This window comes from Coenobita brevimanus, chromosome 116 (genome assembly GCF_032717465.1).
Source record: "Coenobita brevimanus isolate Jiangsu-jjx chromosome 116, ASM3271746v2, whole genome shotgun sequence".
NCBI lineage: Eukaryota > Metazoa > Arthropoda > Malacostraca > Decapoda > Coenobitidae > Coenobita > Coenobita brevimanus.
The window spans coordinates 2,743,011-2,759,857 of record NC_137069.1 but is presented as its reverse complement, the minus strand read 5'-3'; the positions used below and the strand labels follow the sequence as shown (position 1 = coordinate 2,759,857).

Sequence of the window (16,847 nt, the reverse complement as noted above, 5' to 3'; positions counted from 1 at the left end):
AAGGATTTTAAATTTTACTATAAAAAATAAAATATTCTTTCATGAATATTAAAACACCTTATACCACATATTGCAAATGGAAATGTACACCTAAGTCCAGAGAATGTTTAGTAATATTAATTAGCATCTTCACTAAAATCTTTTTTGGAATTTATTCTTGCTACCTCCATGCAATTTTATAAAGCTTATGAGAGACTTTTCAAACTGGAGGGGTTATTTGTAGCCTCCTGTAACTCCTTCACTCCCAACATGCTCTCCTAAAATTACCATAATAAAATTGCCTAGAGATAGCAAAAAAAAAAAAACACTGTGGTCGTGACGGGATAAAGAGGGTGATACATGAGACACACTGGCCTACTATCTAAAAACATTTATTACAAAACTGAACATTACACTTACTGAGCATATACTTTAGGGACCAACTATCAATGCTGATACAGCAAATATCAAAAATGTTATACCACCTATGATGGTCACTGCAAAACAAGAGGGAAAAAAGTAGTATTAGTATATATTCTGACATTCATATACAGTAGTGTGTATATATGTGAAAAGAAATCTTAAAACTAATGGTTATCATATAAAAATCATGAACAAATTTTTAATACTGCACAATGAGTAAACAGCAGCATTAATATGTATTCTGACACACACACACACACACACACACACATATATATATATATATATATATATATATATATATATATATATATATATATATATATATATATATATCTGTAAACTTTGTGGCAATCATAAATAAATGTAAAATTTTTTTCTGATAACAAACACAGGCAGTTCTGGTTACTGTATATGCTAGCAATGTGTTCCAATATATGACAACTTTATCCATTCAACTAGTAATGTAAACTGGGGGAAAATGACATGTCAACTCTATAGGAAGCAGTGGAAGTTTGATAAGAAACAAACTACTTCATACATATTTTGTTAAAACAAAGTAACAATCACTTGTTTATTAGTCATTAGGGGGTGTAGAAGCATGCACAGTTATGCTACCATAATCCAGTTATCAGTTCCCAAATGGGAGAGGGGTTAGAATATCCATCCTAGGGGAAATTCCAACGGTGGTGGTGGGGGTGGAGGGAATACACGTATAAGGCCAAAATGCCCAAAGCAACCTTTTTTATGTGCTATTCATTACAGATCTTGATATTTATTTTTTAAGACTAAGGAAAAATTTTGTCCAAAAATAATTCTCATGCAACATACTGTGAAAGATCAAAATGTCTAAAATATTCCTAAAACTTTGTAAAAATATCTATTACACCACAAAAATTTTTACTTTTGCACATTTTAAAATACTGCTAAATGGAGGCAAATAACTGTACACCCTAGAGTTATTTAATAACTCACAGAACAGGGGAGATTGCCCCCTTTGGGAACTGGGGGGAGGAGGGAATCATCAAAGATATTCTGGAATATGTGGAGAATGACCAGGAAAATTCTGGGAACTTCTGGTCTGGATCATAATTTATAAGCCACAGGAAAATTTCTACTTCCCTGGCAGTAATGCAGATGACAGAAAAATATTCAGCCTCCTCTAGAACTCAAACCATGGTGGGGCAGTACATACTCTCCTCTGACCAAAGACCTCTCTCACACATGCCACTGAACATCCCTGAATAAAAATGTTGCACTGCTTTTTTCTTTTTTTCTTAATTTCTCATAAAGTCTGAAATTTTGGTAGGAATTCCTAATAATTTTTATATAAAAAGCTAGTGTCACTTACCTGTTCTAACAGAGATTTTTGCAGCAATTATACGTCCTCCCACCACAGCCAAACCTGTGCAGAGGAAGTGACCCAGCAGCCCTCCCACCACAACACCATACAAATCCTGCACATATGGAAACCTTACATTAGTATTTGTTACTGTGGGCTCAGGATGAAGTTGCCCTTTTCATAGAGTCCCCATCTTCTTTCAACGGAAAGGGAGGGAGCTGAGGGACATTTACAAATCACGCATTGGAGCTGCCCTGTTCTACTAGCATCAAGGCATAAAAGCTTTCCTCTCCAGCACCCTTTAGCATTAGTAGTTTGTTCATTTATGAAGGCTTCAACATGCTTGCATTTGTTGGACTTGGTCACCCAATGCTTCTCTCCATGCTGCTTAATCTCTGGCAGCCTCCCTATTCAGTCTCTTATTCCTTTAGGGCTATAGGAATTATGAAGAGTATTATTTCATTATTATCATCATCAACACTAATTTACCATGGCAAAGAGGTATGATGGATCCATAAATGAACAAACAAAACGCAACAGCATCAACACTGTAGTGAAATGCTCAGTACCTATTCACAACTTACCAATAATCCCATCACTAAGAGAGGCCTCTAATAATTTGAATATAATAATCTGGTAGAAGACAGAATAAGCCAGAAGTGCTGAAAGTAGTGACAAGCACATCTCAAAAGTGTAGGGATAAAGTGTGCATGATGAGATCTTAAATAGGTTTCTGTACTTCTCTCAAGAATCACTCTCATCTTAAATGTCAGGACCAACTGCCTAGCCCCGGGCTCCTACACTCCTCATGGGGCAACGTAGGATTGGATGATGGATGGATGGATGGATGGATTATTATTGTTATTTCATCCATTCATTCATCATCATCATCATCATCATATTATTATTATTATTATTATTATTTATTATTATTATTATTATTATTAAAGGTACTATACTATCAATACAAAATTCAGTATAAAAATAAAAATAAAAAACTGGTGTACAGACAAGGACATGAAACCTAATTATCATACCCCTGTCATACAATACCCACATCTGGTTAAGTATACAATTCCTGTCTCCCATGTACAATAATACCCCCCTTATCATGAGAGGACTCCCCTAAGCTGAAAAAAACTGCTTACCCATTGCAAGACTATAACAGGTCATCAAACTGAGTAAGACAGACAGATATGGACACAGATGGACATAAACAGATACTCTAGACAGACAGATAGAGATAGACAGACAGACATAGAGAAGTTGATACATACATACATACATACTGTACATACATACCGTAGATAGAGATACAAATAGGCTGAGAGGTAAACAGACAGACAGACAGATAGATAGACAGACAAAGATATAGACAGATAGACAGAGACAGGCACGCAGGTAAATCAAACAGAATAACTGGTACAGAAACATTACACACCTCTCTGGCCGCCATAACAACAGTGGCTATTTGTGAACGGTCGCCCCACTCGGCCAGGAAGGTAAGAGTGAAGGCCTGGAGGAAGACTCTTGAGACCAGCAGTAGGAGCCTGTGCTTGGACCCACCCCGACGCGACCCACCACCACCACCACCACCACCACCACCACCACCACCGCCCTCCTCCATGGATTCACGTTCCAACTGCATCAAACCGAGGGATGGGTTAGTTGTCATCATTGTCGAGTTTTCATCATCAATGCTGTCACTGTAGTCATTATTATCATCATCATCAACGTCTATATTAGGATTATACTGTCTTCATCATCATAACATTATCAACACTTTCATCATCATTGTCATATCATTTTTATCATCTGCCATCAATCATCATCATTATAATCCTGCTTCTCAAGAAAAAATGGGGAGAACTGGCTTATTCATCAAGCATTTAAAAAAAAAAAAAAAAAAAAAAAAAAAAAAAAGCAAGGTCTCCATCTGCATAAAGAGAAAGATTATGCTTAGAAATGTACAACTAAGTGAGCAAAAAACATCCTTCCAGAACACACTCCCATGTAAATAATAACAGCAGACACAATACAAAATGGTAAATAGTGCACTGTACAATGTCTACATATAAAAATACTGTACAATGCCGAGAGAAAACAGATGCTCTGTTAACTCTTGCCAACTGCGAGGGTTTTTCTGAAGCTGAAATAGTATATGGAGATTACGCTGAGCTGAAAGAGGTTTATAGAGATTATCTTTGAGTCCTTCAGTCAAAAAGGTCTCTTCTAAACAAAGTATGGTCACTTGGGCATGTTGGAAGATTAATTTACTTGTACATGAACTTTTTTAAATGCTCATCTATCCACCATATCTACCTATCCATTAATCTATCTATCTACAGCCATACATCTTAACTGCTGAAGTAGTGGCAACACATGAATCATCTTCATCTCATTTTGCCCTCCACGATCAGGCTGCCCTTTCCCAAACTCAAACCCCTTCACACTCATACACCTCTCTAACTCATCCCTCCATCACTATGAAACTTATTTAATGTTAAATTTCCCCAAACTTCCTGCATCATGGTATAACAGGCAATCCACAGCCTAGGGGTTAAGGACGATACCTGATGATTCCCTCACTATGAGGGAGTCTTCCTTAACCCCTTCAATCCAATAACAACCTTTTAAGTTCATTGTTGCTGGCTCCAGATGATTTTATTCAGATTAAAAAAGATTTTGTTTGCTAGAGTAAACTATGACCTTAACTAACCCCTTTACTACAACACAGCCTTCCCAAAGTTACTAAAACTGTCTACAGATAGTAAAACTTAGGTACAAGAAATAATGTCACCAGAATGAGGGAGTGTAACTGAATAAAATAACTAGACAATACCAGCAATACATTAGTGCAAAAAAGAATGTTCTCACAATGGTATTAATGAAGACCTTGCAACTCTTGCCCTGCAATGAGGATCTTGTAGGTTCTGTGAGATCATCTGGCAGCAGCAAGAACATAATATACACAAGACATAATAATAATTAACGGTATGGCCATTATACTGTACCTGGTACAAATAAAAATGGATAATAATCCGTTACAAAGAAATACATCACCATAATTCTGAACACTCAAAGCTTATGAAGCAAGATAGTCTATAAACAAGACATAGGGTACTGCTGGAAGAGGACGATGATATATAGTGTGGCAGATGTGTGAAACAACCCTTGATGGTCTACATATTGCTCTCTCATTTCTGATCAGCTGATGAATTCTTGCATGTTATGGAGTATGTCTGCCTGAGCAGACTCATCAAACACAGGCAACCAACTGCTATGAAGTTGTCCTACATATACAGTACAGTACATGCATACACCATGCAGGGAACCAACACCTCCTTCTGGCAGACAGCACCTCACCAGGTATGGACCAGTGTCCTTCCCCACACAAGGTGCTGGGAAATATGAGGAGGTTTGGCTACTGTGTGGACACCACAGCTACTTTGCTCCACCCAGGGTGCACTGTGCAACCATGCGCAGGCTCCTCAACAGTGCCAGCACCCCAGGCAGCATCAGCAATGCCTATCTGCATCATTTGTGGCTTCCCACAACCATTTTCAGCTTCAAAGTGTCTGATTTTATATGGACTCTGACTGTACAACTCACTGCTATTGCCATGACATAGAGTGGGTAGTGACTGGTAACTGACTAAGCCATCCCCACAACACTTGCAAATATGACACCTGAGAGGCAAGGTGGAGTGCAATATGTGGACCACCCTGAGAGAGAGAGAGAGAGAGAGAGAGAGAGAGAGAGAGAGAGAGAGAGAGAGAGAGAGACATGTGCACGCTTGGATTACTTAAGTGAAGAACTGCGTAAGAATAAAGTACCCTACGTGTAGTTTTGCTGCTGCTGCACCTTTTCATGAAACTGTAGAACTTTTAACTACTGTACTAGACATCCTAATTCAGTAACAGTATGGAATTTTTAAAACACCTGCACTTGTAGTATAATGTGGTATCAGTGTGGGTTTCTGGTTACTAAGAATTTTTAAACATGCCAAAACAATACAGTCTGACTGACAATGGGCTTCCAATTAAGGAATCATCTGATATTTTCTATGAGTTGAAAGTTTAACCAACTGCCAAAACCTGCTAATCGATTCTAAGTACCAAACAGCTGCCAGAAATGGTTGGGAAAAAAGAAATTTCAGCTGAATAACAGGATTTATTACTATGTGAGAATCTCGACTTGGACTCTGTGTGACTAAACGTTTCCTGTTTAAGCATGATGATCACGTGGTTAGTTACCAAGCTTGCAGCCACATTTCACTCTTTTGGTAGTACCTCCCAGGGTCAATAGTAGTGAACCATCTACTGTCAAAACATACAGAGAGATACCACTCACTTCAAGTTTCATCATACACAGTGGTCTTGAGAGTCTTGATACAGTAATTCATCAGCATAAGTACCTTCTACTATTTTCTTTATTCTTATGGAGTTCACAGTATTTACAGAAAATCTGCCTATTAACTTTTGTTCATTCAATAACTGCAATTTGTCAGATTCCTTGAACAGCCCCAACTCTAGGCAAAAAGCTGTGATATTCTGAAACCCATCCCTGACTTACATTGAAAACTACACGTACTTCTTTAACATCAGAAGTAATGTTGCACCTCCTGCATTTCTCTCTATGGACTTCAAAAATCTACCAATGTATCTACCTATTACCAGACACCCCAATCCCATAAAGGGCAACCACATACAAATCGCCTCCAAGTCGCCCTGCCCCCCACCATTTCACTGCCCTCCCCCCAGCTCACACACCCCTCTCTCATATACCTCTCCACTCCATCCCTCCATCTCATCATCAGCTCCCCCCCCTTCCCCCCCTCCACTTCATTCACATACACACTCCTCGTTAGTCTCTCGCTCTCCATCCTCCCCACATGGCCGAACCACCTCAATGTATTTCTCCTAACACTTTCTATCATGTCCACACTCTCACCATAATGCTCCCTCACTTCCTCATTTGTCTGCCTGCCTCTCCATGTAACTCCACACGCTCCTATCAAGTAACTTCTTTACACTGCTCTCACTCCTGACTTGCGTCCTTCAAACAAGGTCCAAGCTTCACTTCCATATCCTAGAGTTGGTATCACAATACTATCATGCAGCAACTTTTTTACATCCATGCTCATTTCCTTATTTCTTATCACTATTTTCAAAGAACCAGCATCCTTTCTTCCTTTTTGTACCCTTCATGCACTTCATCCTCCAAACTTCCATCTTTACTCATCACACTACCAAAGAACTCAAATGAACTCACATTTTCATCAGCCTGACTGTACATTCAGTGATATTATTTCTCTTGAAGACCTTAACTGATTCTTCCCTACATTCACCTTTAGATTCCGTTTCTTACACACTCTCCCAAACTCACTCACCATGCCTTGCAGTCGCCATTCATCTTCACTTAACAACCCAGTATCATCTACAAACAATAATACAGGAAGTTTCCAAATGCAGCCCTCTCTCATTAGGGTCGCTCCAACATCCACTGTCCTACCTTGTATCTCTTTTATAACCCCATCCATATACAGACTGAACAACCATAGAAACATGACACATCCCTGTTTCAATCCAACATTCAGACAGAAAAATTCATTCAGTTCACTATCCACATGCACTGCAGTCTAAGCATCTTCATACATACTCTTCACGGCATTCAACAACTTCCCATTTACTCCATATATTCTTAATATTTTCCATATTTCTTGTCTATCCACTCTGTCATATGCTTACTCCAAATCCATGAAGGCTGCATATAACCTCTTTTCCTTCTCTATAAACTTTTCCACTAAAAGCCTAAGGATGAACATCTGGTCTACACAACGTTTTCCCTTCCTAAAACCTCCATGTTCTTCAACTAATTCCTCTTTTACTTCCCTAACTCTGTCAATAAGTGCCCTACCATATGCTTTGCCTATTACACTAAGACAAATGCCCCTATGATTACTAAACACTTCTTTTCCCCTTTTCCTTTGAACAGGGGAATAATTATACCTGATCTCCAATCCTCTGGGACTCTACCTTCCTCCCAGGGCATTCTGCATATCATCCATATCTATTCAACTACTATCCCCCCCCCCCATGCTTCAGCATTTCACCACACACTCCATCAATTCCTGGGGCTTTCCCCATTCTGACTTTCTTCACTGCTTCCACTACTTCCATCCTCCTGATCTCTTCCTCCCTTCTCATCACCCTCCTTCTCCCAGCCACTTATACTTGTATTACTTTCATTCTCCATGTTTAGCTGTTCCTTAAAGTCTTCTCTTCATCTGTTCACCTTTTCTCCCTTCTCCACTAGAAATTTACCATTTTTATATTTCACTCCCCAACTAACTTCTTTATCACCCTGCCTAACTCTTTTTACCTCCTTCTAGAACATTTTCATACATTCCCTCCACTTTACACTCAAATTCCTTCTAAATTCCTAATCCACTTTCTTTTTTACTCTCTTGTACTAATCTTTTCACCTCTCTTTTCCTCTCTATGCAGTATATAACTCTTCTGTCTCTCAACTTCCTCCATGCCTCAGCCTCCCATCCACTCACAATATGTTTTCTTCTTTTGTGCCACAGCTTGCCTCACCTGTTCTTTCCACCATACTGTTACTTGCACCCCCTTTCATCTTCTCCTCATCCCACACATCACCTCACATGCTGCACCTATTTCTTCTGCGAAACTCTTGTACAAACTTTCCACCTCCCCAGTCTGCTCTAAATCATACTTACCCAATCACTCCTCCACTTCTCTCTTGTATTCTGCCTTTTTTCCATCCTCTTGCAACCTTTCTACCCTCCTTGTATGGACTACTTCCTCCTGTCCTGCCTCCTTCTATTCCTCCATTGCACTTGAACCTTGACTTTCACCACTACCATGTGGTCGTCAGAAAGTCAACTCCCCTAACATCTGTATGCTCTTGCATCCATTACATACCTTCTCATTCTGTGTGTGTATACAGATAATCAATCACTGCTTTCTGTTGATTCAGTTCACAACCCACCTTTCTCATCACTTGCCATGTTTACCTGTGGATCAAGGTACTAGCTATCACCAACCCCCTCCCGCACAAATATCCACTAGAACACTGCCATTCTCATCCAATCCTGTAGACACACCCCACTCACCAACTACTCCATTCACCTTCAGATTCCCTACTTTTCCATTCATATCTTCAATCAAAAAGACTCTTTCATTCCTCTCAAACTTTTCCATGCACATTTCCACATTTGCCCAGAACTCTTCTTTCACTCTGCTTGCACGATCTTGCGTTGGCATATACACACACACAAAACTGCCCACGTTTGTATTCCCACTTTCAATCTTAACCACACAATCATTGAACCAACTGATCCATACTCTTATATTCTTCTTCCATCTCTTGCTTACAACAATACATACACCCTTTTCTGCCCTCTCATTCTCACCTACTCCCGCACATATATCCCATCCAAACTACCACTCTCTCACACTCTCACCTCACCATGTAGTTTCAGTTAACCCACATATGTCCACTTTTGCATCCTCAAGCACCTGAACAATCTCTCTTTCACCTCATCATCTGCACCCCTTACATCCCATGTTGCAATCCATACCATGTCCTTTGTCAGGTCTATGGTTGTCATCTGTTGGTCTGTCCTGATCTGAGGCTTCTTGTTTGTATTTTTAGTTACTGTAGTTGCTTTACAGGAGGGGCACTAACCCTCTGCCAACCCACTTGTTGGCAAGTGGGGAACATGTGTTGGTTGGTTATAGGGTTACCAACCAGCATATTAAATGATTTCCTGATTTACAAGAAACAATTTGGCTTGTCACTCAATGCAAGGTTCCCCCAAATAGAGTACCACTACACTGAGTGAGTAGATAATGGGCGTCTGCACCAACCATCAGCTTCAAAAATCATTCCAATAAATCTGCTGCAGCTAACCCTGATGACACTTTTGTGGCCAATCATCAGTGTCAGCTGCTGTGGATTCATTTCACTCCATACTGATTTTCAAAGTCCATGGAGAGAGAAACAGAAGTGACAGGACTTTAGATGCCAACTGTACATATAGCTTTTGTGTGTGTATATGTATGGGTCTGTAATCCATCCCTATCTCATGTTACTTTTGTTGTGGTTGTGGCCTCAGGTCCATCTGGACATGAGCATGGTAGACTGCACGCTGAAGATGTCCTCTTCCTACAGTCCATTCTCCTCCTTTCAGAGGATAGGGAGGGAGGTGAGGGATGTTCTGTTACTAGACTGGAGATCCACCCAATTATATCACTGCTGCTGTTAGAAGGTAACCCTCCCCAGCACTTCCCGTACCTCAAAATCTGCACATCATGTTAATCAACTCATCGTAGCCAACACCTTGATTTCACCAGTGTTAAAAATTACCAGTTCCTAACCATCTCCCTTTGCTGAACCTTCTCTGAGTTTTCATTAACACAGAGAGTAAGCCAGCATACTTTAGTTACCCTCAACCTCCAACTGTCTACTGTACACCACACCACATGTGCATCAGATATCACACCTTCTGTTTTGATCCCCCCTTATTTTTATGAATGGAGGACACCTGTAATATGGTGTATGGATTATATATATATATATATATATATATATATATATATATATGGTATATAAAACTACCATAATTATTCTCATAAACAGAGATTCAATGTACTATATAATGACCATCACATTACACTGATTTTACCAGTGTCAAAAATAACTACAGTACCACAATTTTCCTCAGCTATAAATTTTCAGATTTATCACAAATCAGAACTTCTTAATATCTATACGTATTAGAAACACTGGTATTTTCAGCATATTGTACAATCATGCAACTAAAGCTTTATGAAGCCCCACACACAATCTAATATTTCACGATCTGGGACGAGAATGTAAATGTGACAAAGATAAGCGGGATACTAGCTCCAGATTGTCTTCTGCCTCCTGCTAGTCTAATGTTAAAAGCTCATTCCCTACTGGCTGTGTTATTACAATCAATCAACTTTGTCAAAAACATCATAAAAGGAAGCATACTGCAGGTGGCAACCGGCTACAGTTCATAAAAAGATTATGCTTTACTACATACAAAAATAACTCATATTTACAACTGCAATACACCACACATAATAGGCAGTTGATGTCAACTGAAAATTCTGTATCAAAATGGAGAACACCACCATCAGTTTGCACAATACAGTACAGTAAGTCCTTGCTTTGTAACTTTTTTTTTTTTTTCTTCATGTTAAGCTCATTGCAAATCGCAAAAAAAAATTTCCAAGTTTCATTCATGCTCACAAGGTTCACTTTCCAGTTTCCCTCATTTTACAATATCAGTTCCAAGGCAAAGGCTATTTTAAAATTAATTCACAACTTACAGTTAGAATTGTCAATCCAGTACTTGTAGTCACTTCTCTCTTAAAGTCTGGGAAGTGTCCATGCAAACTGTTATTTTCAGTCAGTCATTAAACAAGGCAGACTTTTAATTCATGACTGAAGGACTAAAAAAACACAAAAAAATGTCACTTCTCACTTCAAAACAATAAAGACTCAAGAAGAATTTTAAATGAAGAGCAGCTGTTATTTCATCATACTTAAAATTAAAAAACTTTGAGTGGAACATCTACAAACAAGGATTAACTGTACTTATTTCCTTGCTACATACACAAAGAAATAAGAAAACTCACCACTAATTCATCACCTTCAAGTGAATCCCGTTTAAACTGAGGATTAAAGCAGTAACGTTATTAGTGACCAGTTTTCAAAATACTGTAGTGTACCTATGCTACACATGACTCCCCCATGACTGAGATGCATTCAAGAATGGCAATACTATAGTCTTCATATTTTTTACATACTGATAAATATGTAGTTCAATAAGTCCTCATTATAAGCAATCATAATGTTCGTTTTGCTACTGACCCCTATTTCCTCCAACTTTCCGGTCACATTTTATTACTCTTTTTTTCTCTTTCAGGTGACTTTACAATGAGTGAGGAGCCAAATGGTTTCCTGTAAGCCAGGAAACCATTTACTATGCTGGGTGGTAACCATATAACCACTATGGCGCCTGATGATTTAGAGGGTTATTAAGGTGCTCCAACTGAACTGAGCCTATGTCGGTTTATATCCAAGGGATAGTTGGGGTTTATTGCTCACATAATGCCACTCAGGGATGAGTGAGGCTGGTCACTCACATCTTAAATGTCAGGACCAACTTGCCTAGCCCTGGACTCCCAGGCTCCTCATGGGGCAACACAGGATTAGATGATGATGATGATGATGATGATGATGATGATGCCACTTACCCCTTCAGTCTGATGATCTATTGTCCTCTGCAATACTATTTTTGCTGCTTTTAAACAATCTGCTTAACTTTCATGAACTCATCTGTAGTGACATGGTTAGAAACAGTCTCCATTAACCCTTTCACAATCTGATGTCTCCCCACAAGGAAAATATAAATAAATTACCTGGGAAAAAAAAAAAAAAAAAAAAAAAAAAAAAAAAGGTCACTGGACTGAAGGGATTAAATCCATAATAAATTACACAATATTCCCTATTAAAGTTCTATTTCTACATGCAGCTGATCTGTTGGCTTCCCCATATTTATAGTAATCTATCTATCTATCTACTGTCAGGCGCTACAATCATGACATTTTGTAACACAATTCTCAACATATAATAAGGACTATCAGAGCTGTTGTTGTTACTTAACTCCAATCTATCCACCCGAGCACAACTGACCACAGGTAAGCAACTGCTTCTGTGCAGCTCTCCTACAGGTACAGTATATATAATTATACACCATGTAGGGATCCAGCACCCCCTTGTGCTAGGCAAAACCTCACCAGGGTTAGACCAAGGTCCTTCCCCACAGCAAGGTGCAGAGAAATAAGAAATCTGGATCCCTGGTGGATGTTGTAGCTACTCCACCTAAGGTACACAGCGCCACAACATTTCAGCTCCTCATAAGTACTGGAATATTACTGTACAAGAATATTTTTTATGTGAATTACAAACAGAGAAACTATGCCAAATGAATCAGCACAATATTAATTAGCAAACTTTATACTCCTAAAAAATACATCTGATAAAGAGGGAACTGGGGAAAACATAAAGAAATCTTCATCTGAGACTTTCCGATAGCTTCTAAAATACATGTGATATAAGTCCTTAAAAGGATTTTTCAGGACTCATCCATGTATCTATCTATTGTAATCCAGGGGTAGGTCATGGTCAAATGGTTAGAGAAACTGTCTGTTGTCCAAAAGGATGCAAGTCTGATTCCAAGCTGGAACTTGAAACAGTTTGATAACTTGAATTTCTTTAAAACAGACTTGAATGATCTTTCACATGCCCCACCAACAAGTCATAAATATGATACTACAAATACCCCTTTAAACCAGTCCTGAACAAGACAGACTTCACATGAAATCAATAAAGACAGCAAGCTGGGGTTAAGAGGTGGATGGTTACCATCATCCCTGAGAGGTACTACCACATGAGAGGTGTGAGGCCAAAATCCTACAGCTGGCTGTACATGTTACTACCAGGCAGAGAATTTCACCAAATTTAAACAGCAAAAATCCACACTACAACTACTTCACATACATATATATCTCTTCTACGAAACCACAATCTATTCCTCCGGAGTAGGATGGACTCACTAGCCTTGGATGGCATCTGACCTAGAAGAAAAACTTTTAATTTACATCCAGGGTCCTGGGTAAGGGTTGGTCACAGCAAAAGCGGCTCAACAGATCCTTCAATATGTAAACAAAACTGTCTGGCATTGGCTGGTACATAATAATAAATAAGCAGCATAGTGCTGGAAGGGATATTCTCTCTGACAAGGAGAGTATGTTTTCATCTCTGTTTGTTTGTTAGTTTGTCTGTTAGTATGATTACTCAAAAACTACAAGAGAGCTTTGGACCAAATTTGGTGGGTACATAGACGATGTCCTAGGAAACAACTGATAAACTTTTGGGACTCATCCGGATCGTATTACAGATTCTGGATCCAGAAAACATTCTTTGCGAAACCCTAATCAATGATGACAAATCCTAATCCATTATGAAGCATGGTTTGGAAATTACTTTGCCCTTGTCAGAGAGATGCACTCCACTGAGTGCCTCTCTACTACTGCACATTGTTTCTAATCTATCAAGGTGGTTCTTCCTAAGAGTAAAAATGTCACTATTAGCCAAAACAAAATATAAAAGGATATCACAATACTAAAGAAGTTAATACTTGTCATGCTCCATTACCTAACTGCCTCAAGCATCATTAACTGTACAAAAATTTAATTACAAATGACAATGATGTAATTCTGCATGAGAAACAGAAATCCGTTTTTGTTGTACGAAATGGAGGTGATAAATCAGCCCTGTACACCTTTCTGATCTGGTAGAGGAAAGATGCTCATTTAAACATACATAATAAACTGCTCTGTATGAGGATTTGTGTGCATAACTGTGCATAAAGAACCGACAGTGAAAAAAATCCAGTTGCAAAATCAGTCAGTGCACAAAGCATTGGGAAAAGCCTGAATTTGTGTTACATCATTTATGATTGATCACACAGTATGGTATTGTATTCCTTCATTGCTGACTGCAGTATTTTGTCATCCCTGCTTCTTTATGAGACGTAAACTTGTGGAAAAAGTTGTTAGATGTGAGAGCAAAAAAAAAAAAAAGGGGGGAGGGATTCAAATTCAGTCTTCAACATATATAGTGCTCACACCAACACCTCCTAATACAGTACCGTATAATATTCTTCTCTCTCTGTGGCTATCATTTGACTACATACCAATATCTAGTATTGCACTAAGTTAGCCTAGGAATAAGAATGACCAATACAAGCACTCTCTCTCAAAATGTAAGTAAATTAAGCAAGTTATCCCCTGTTCCACCTCTTTCTGGGACAATCTACTATTGCATGCAGAGAAATCAAGGGTAAACCTCATGTTGTGTACTACTGCAGTGCATTATCCCTGTTGCCCTCACAATTTTTCAGATGCCTGATGATCTAGTGAGTTAAAGCACTCCAACCAGTTGCAACCCTTTATGGTCTAATATACTTCTGATTGATGGGTGGGGCTTTTTTGCGCAAACAATGTTGCTCAAGAGAAAGCAGTCGGTCCCTCTAACCTTACGTATTTGGACTGAGTGGCTCAGCCCTTGGTTCCTATGATCCTGATTGGGCAGTACTGGATTGGATGATGGATGTTCAGTGAACATCCATCATCCAATTCAGTACTGTTTAGGAAATATCCTGCTATTCAAGATGTTATGAAACTTTGATATAATATCTATTAATCTATCTGATGTTGCCTGAATGGTGATTGTGATAAACTGCCTCAGTAAACATCATCATCCAGACCTCTTTTCCCACCCTAGGGCAGGGTGAGGAGTAGTAACATCCAGACAGTATAAGTTTGCCCAATTCAATGGACTACACTTCCATTCACTCATCATTCACGTGCATGGAATCCTGGCTCCATTAGATAGGCCAAAAAAATTTCACCATGTTCTGTAGCTTCACATATGCCTATCTGATGGAGTCAATCTGAACGCTGTCACGTTAAGAAAGGGTGCCAAATCCCTGATCATGCGCTTCTCCGTACAAAATTTATCCAGCCAACTCGATCTCATGTCAGTCCCTTAGCCTCACCAACTTCCATAACACTCTTCCTTACACTTATCCACCATATCCCTCTACCTTCTTCTTGGCCTACCTCGCATCCTCCATCCTTCAAATTTGCTCAAATATACCTTTATCACCACTCTATTGTCATCCATTCTCTCCACATGACCAAACCACCTCAGTACACTCTGATTCTGGTGCCCACATAGGTCCTCACTCTGCATCTTTCACAAATCACATTATTTTGTATCCTATCCACTCTCTGTACTCCACATGCATTCCTCAGCAGTCCCATCTCCACTGCACTTGCTCTTGATCATAGTCTCACATCCGTATGTTAAAGTTGGCACTAACACTCCTTCATGTAAGCCTTGTGCAGCTGCAACACTCAAGCCCCTGTTTCTTATCAAGGCCTTCATAGCACCAGCTACTTTCCTTCTCTGTGTCACTCTACTTTCCACTTCTTTTGCACATTTTCCTCTCTTTTCTATCACTGTACCCAGGTATTTGAAGTCTCTCACCAATTCCAGTCTCTCTCCATTCACTGTAACATCACACTGGGAGTTGCCTCCTCTCTCAATAACCACCACTTTACTCTTTTCTACATTTACTCTCGTGGAACGACACTCGCAGACATCTACAAAACTTTGCTCTAGTCTACTAAGCTCTTGTCCTGTGTTTCAAGTAGCACTGGATCATTAGCATACAACATCCATCCGTCCATCATCCAATCCTATACTGCCCCATGAGGAGCATAGGAGCCCGGGGCTAGACAGTTGGTCCCATCATTTAAGATGAGAGTGACCAGCCTCACTCATCCCTGAGTGGCATTACATAAGCAATCAACCCCAACCACCCCCTGGATACAAACCTTCACCAGCTCAATCCGATTAGAGCGCAATAATTACTCACTAAACCACCAGGCGCTAAAATTTGGTTATATGGTTACCACTCAGCATAGTAAATGATTTCCTGGTGTACAGGAAACCATTTGGCTTGTCACTCAGTGTAGAGTCATCCACAGGCAGAAAGAAGAGGAAAGAATGAAGGAAAGAAAGACAGAAGTGGGAGTGTAAAGTTATCCACAGGCAGAAGGACAAGGAAAGAATGAAGCATACAACAAATCTGAGATATTCCATCCATCACCATTCATTAGCAAAGCCAGCCCTTTCTCCATTACTCGTGTTTCTACTTCTCTCATCACCGCATCCATAAATATATATTGAACAACCATGGGGGACATCACACAACCTTGTCGCGTGCCCACAGTGAATGTGAACCAATCACTTAGATGCCCATTTACCCTTACGCATGCCTCAATACCATTGTAAAAACTCTTGACGGAACCTAGTAGCTTACCATTTACACCCTACATGCGCAAAACCTTCCACAATCCTTCTCTGTCTACTTTGTCGTATGCTTTTTCCAGATCCATAAATGCCA

At 39.4% G+C, this 16,847-nt stretch overlaps 1 protein-coding gene across 1 annotated transcript in view; it reads right to left on the bottom strand.

Moving 5' to 3' along the window:
- Positions 1-298: 298 nt before the first annotated feature.
- The window catches only part of LOC145418741 (putative divalent cation/proton antiporter TMEM165), a 41,349-nt gene continuing 24,800 nt past the window's right edge, over positions 299-16,847 (bottom strand). Inside the window, exons 5-8 of the mRNA XM_080287074.1 lie at positions 11,443-11,478; positions 3,186-3,386; positions 1,754-1,859; positions 299-476 (exon numbers count right to left, since the gene is read on the bottom strand). Coding sequence (XP_080143200.1) covers positions 412-476; positions 1,754-1,859; positions 3,186-3,386; positions 11,443-11,478 — 408 coding nt within the window. The 3' untranslated portion in view covers positions 299-411. The remainder of the gene's footprint in view (positions 477-1,753; positions 1,860-3,185; positions 3,387-11,442; positions 11,479-16,847) is intronic.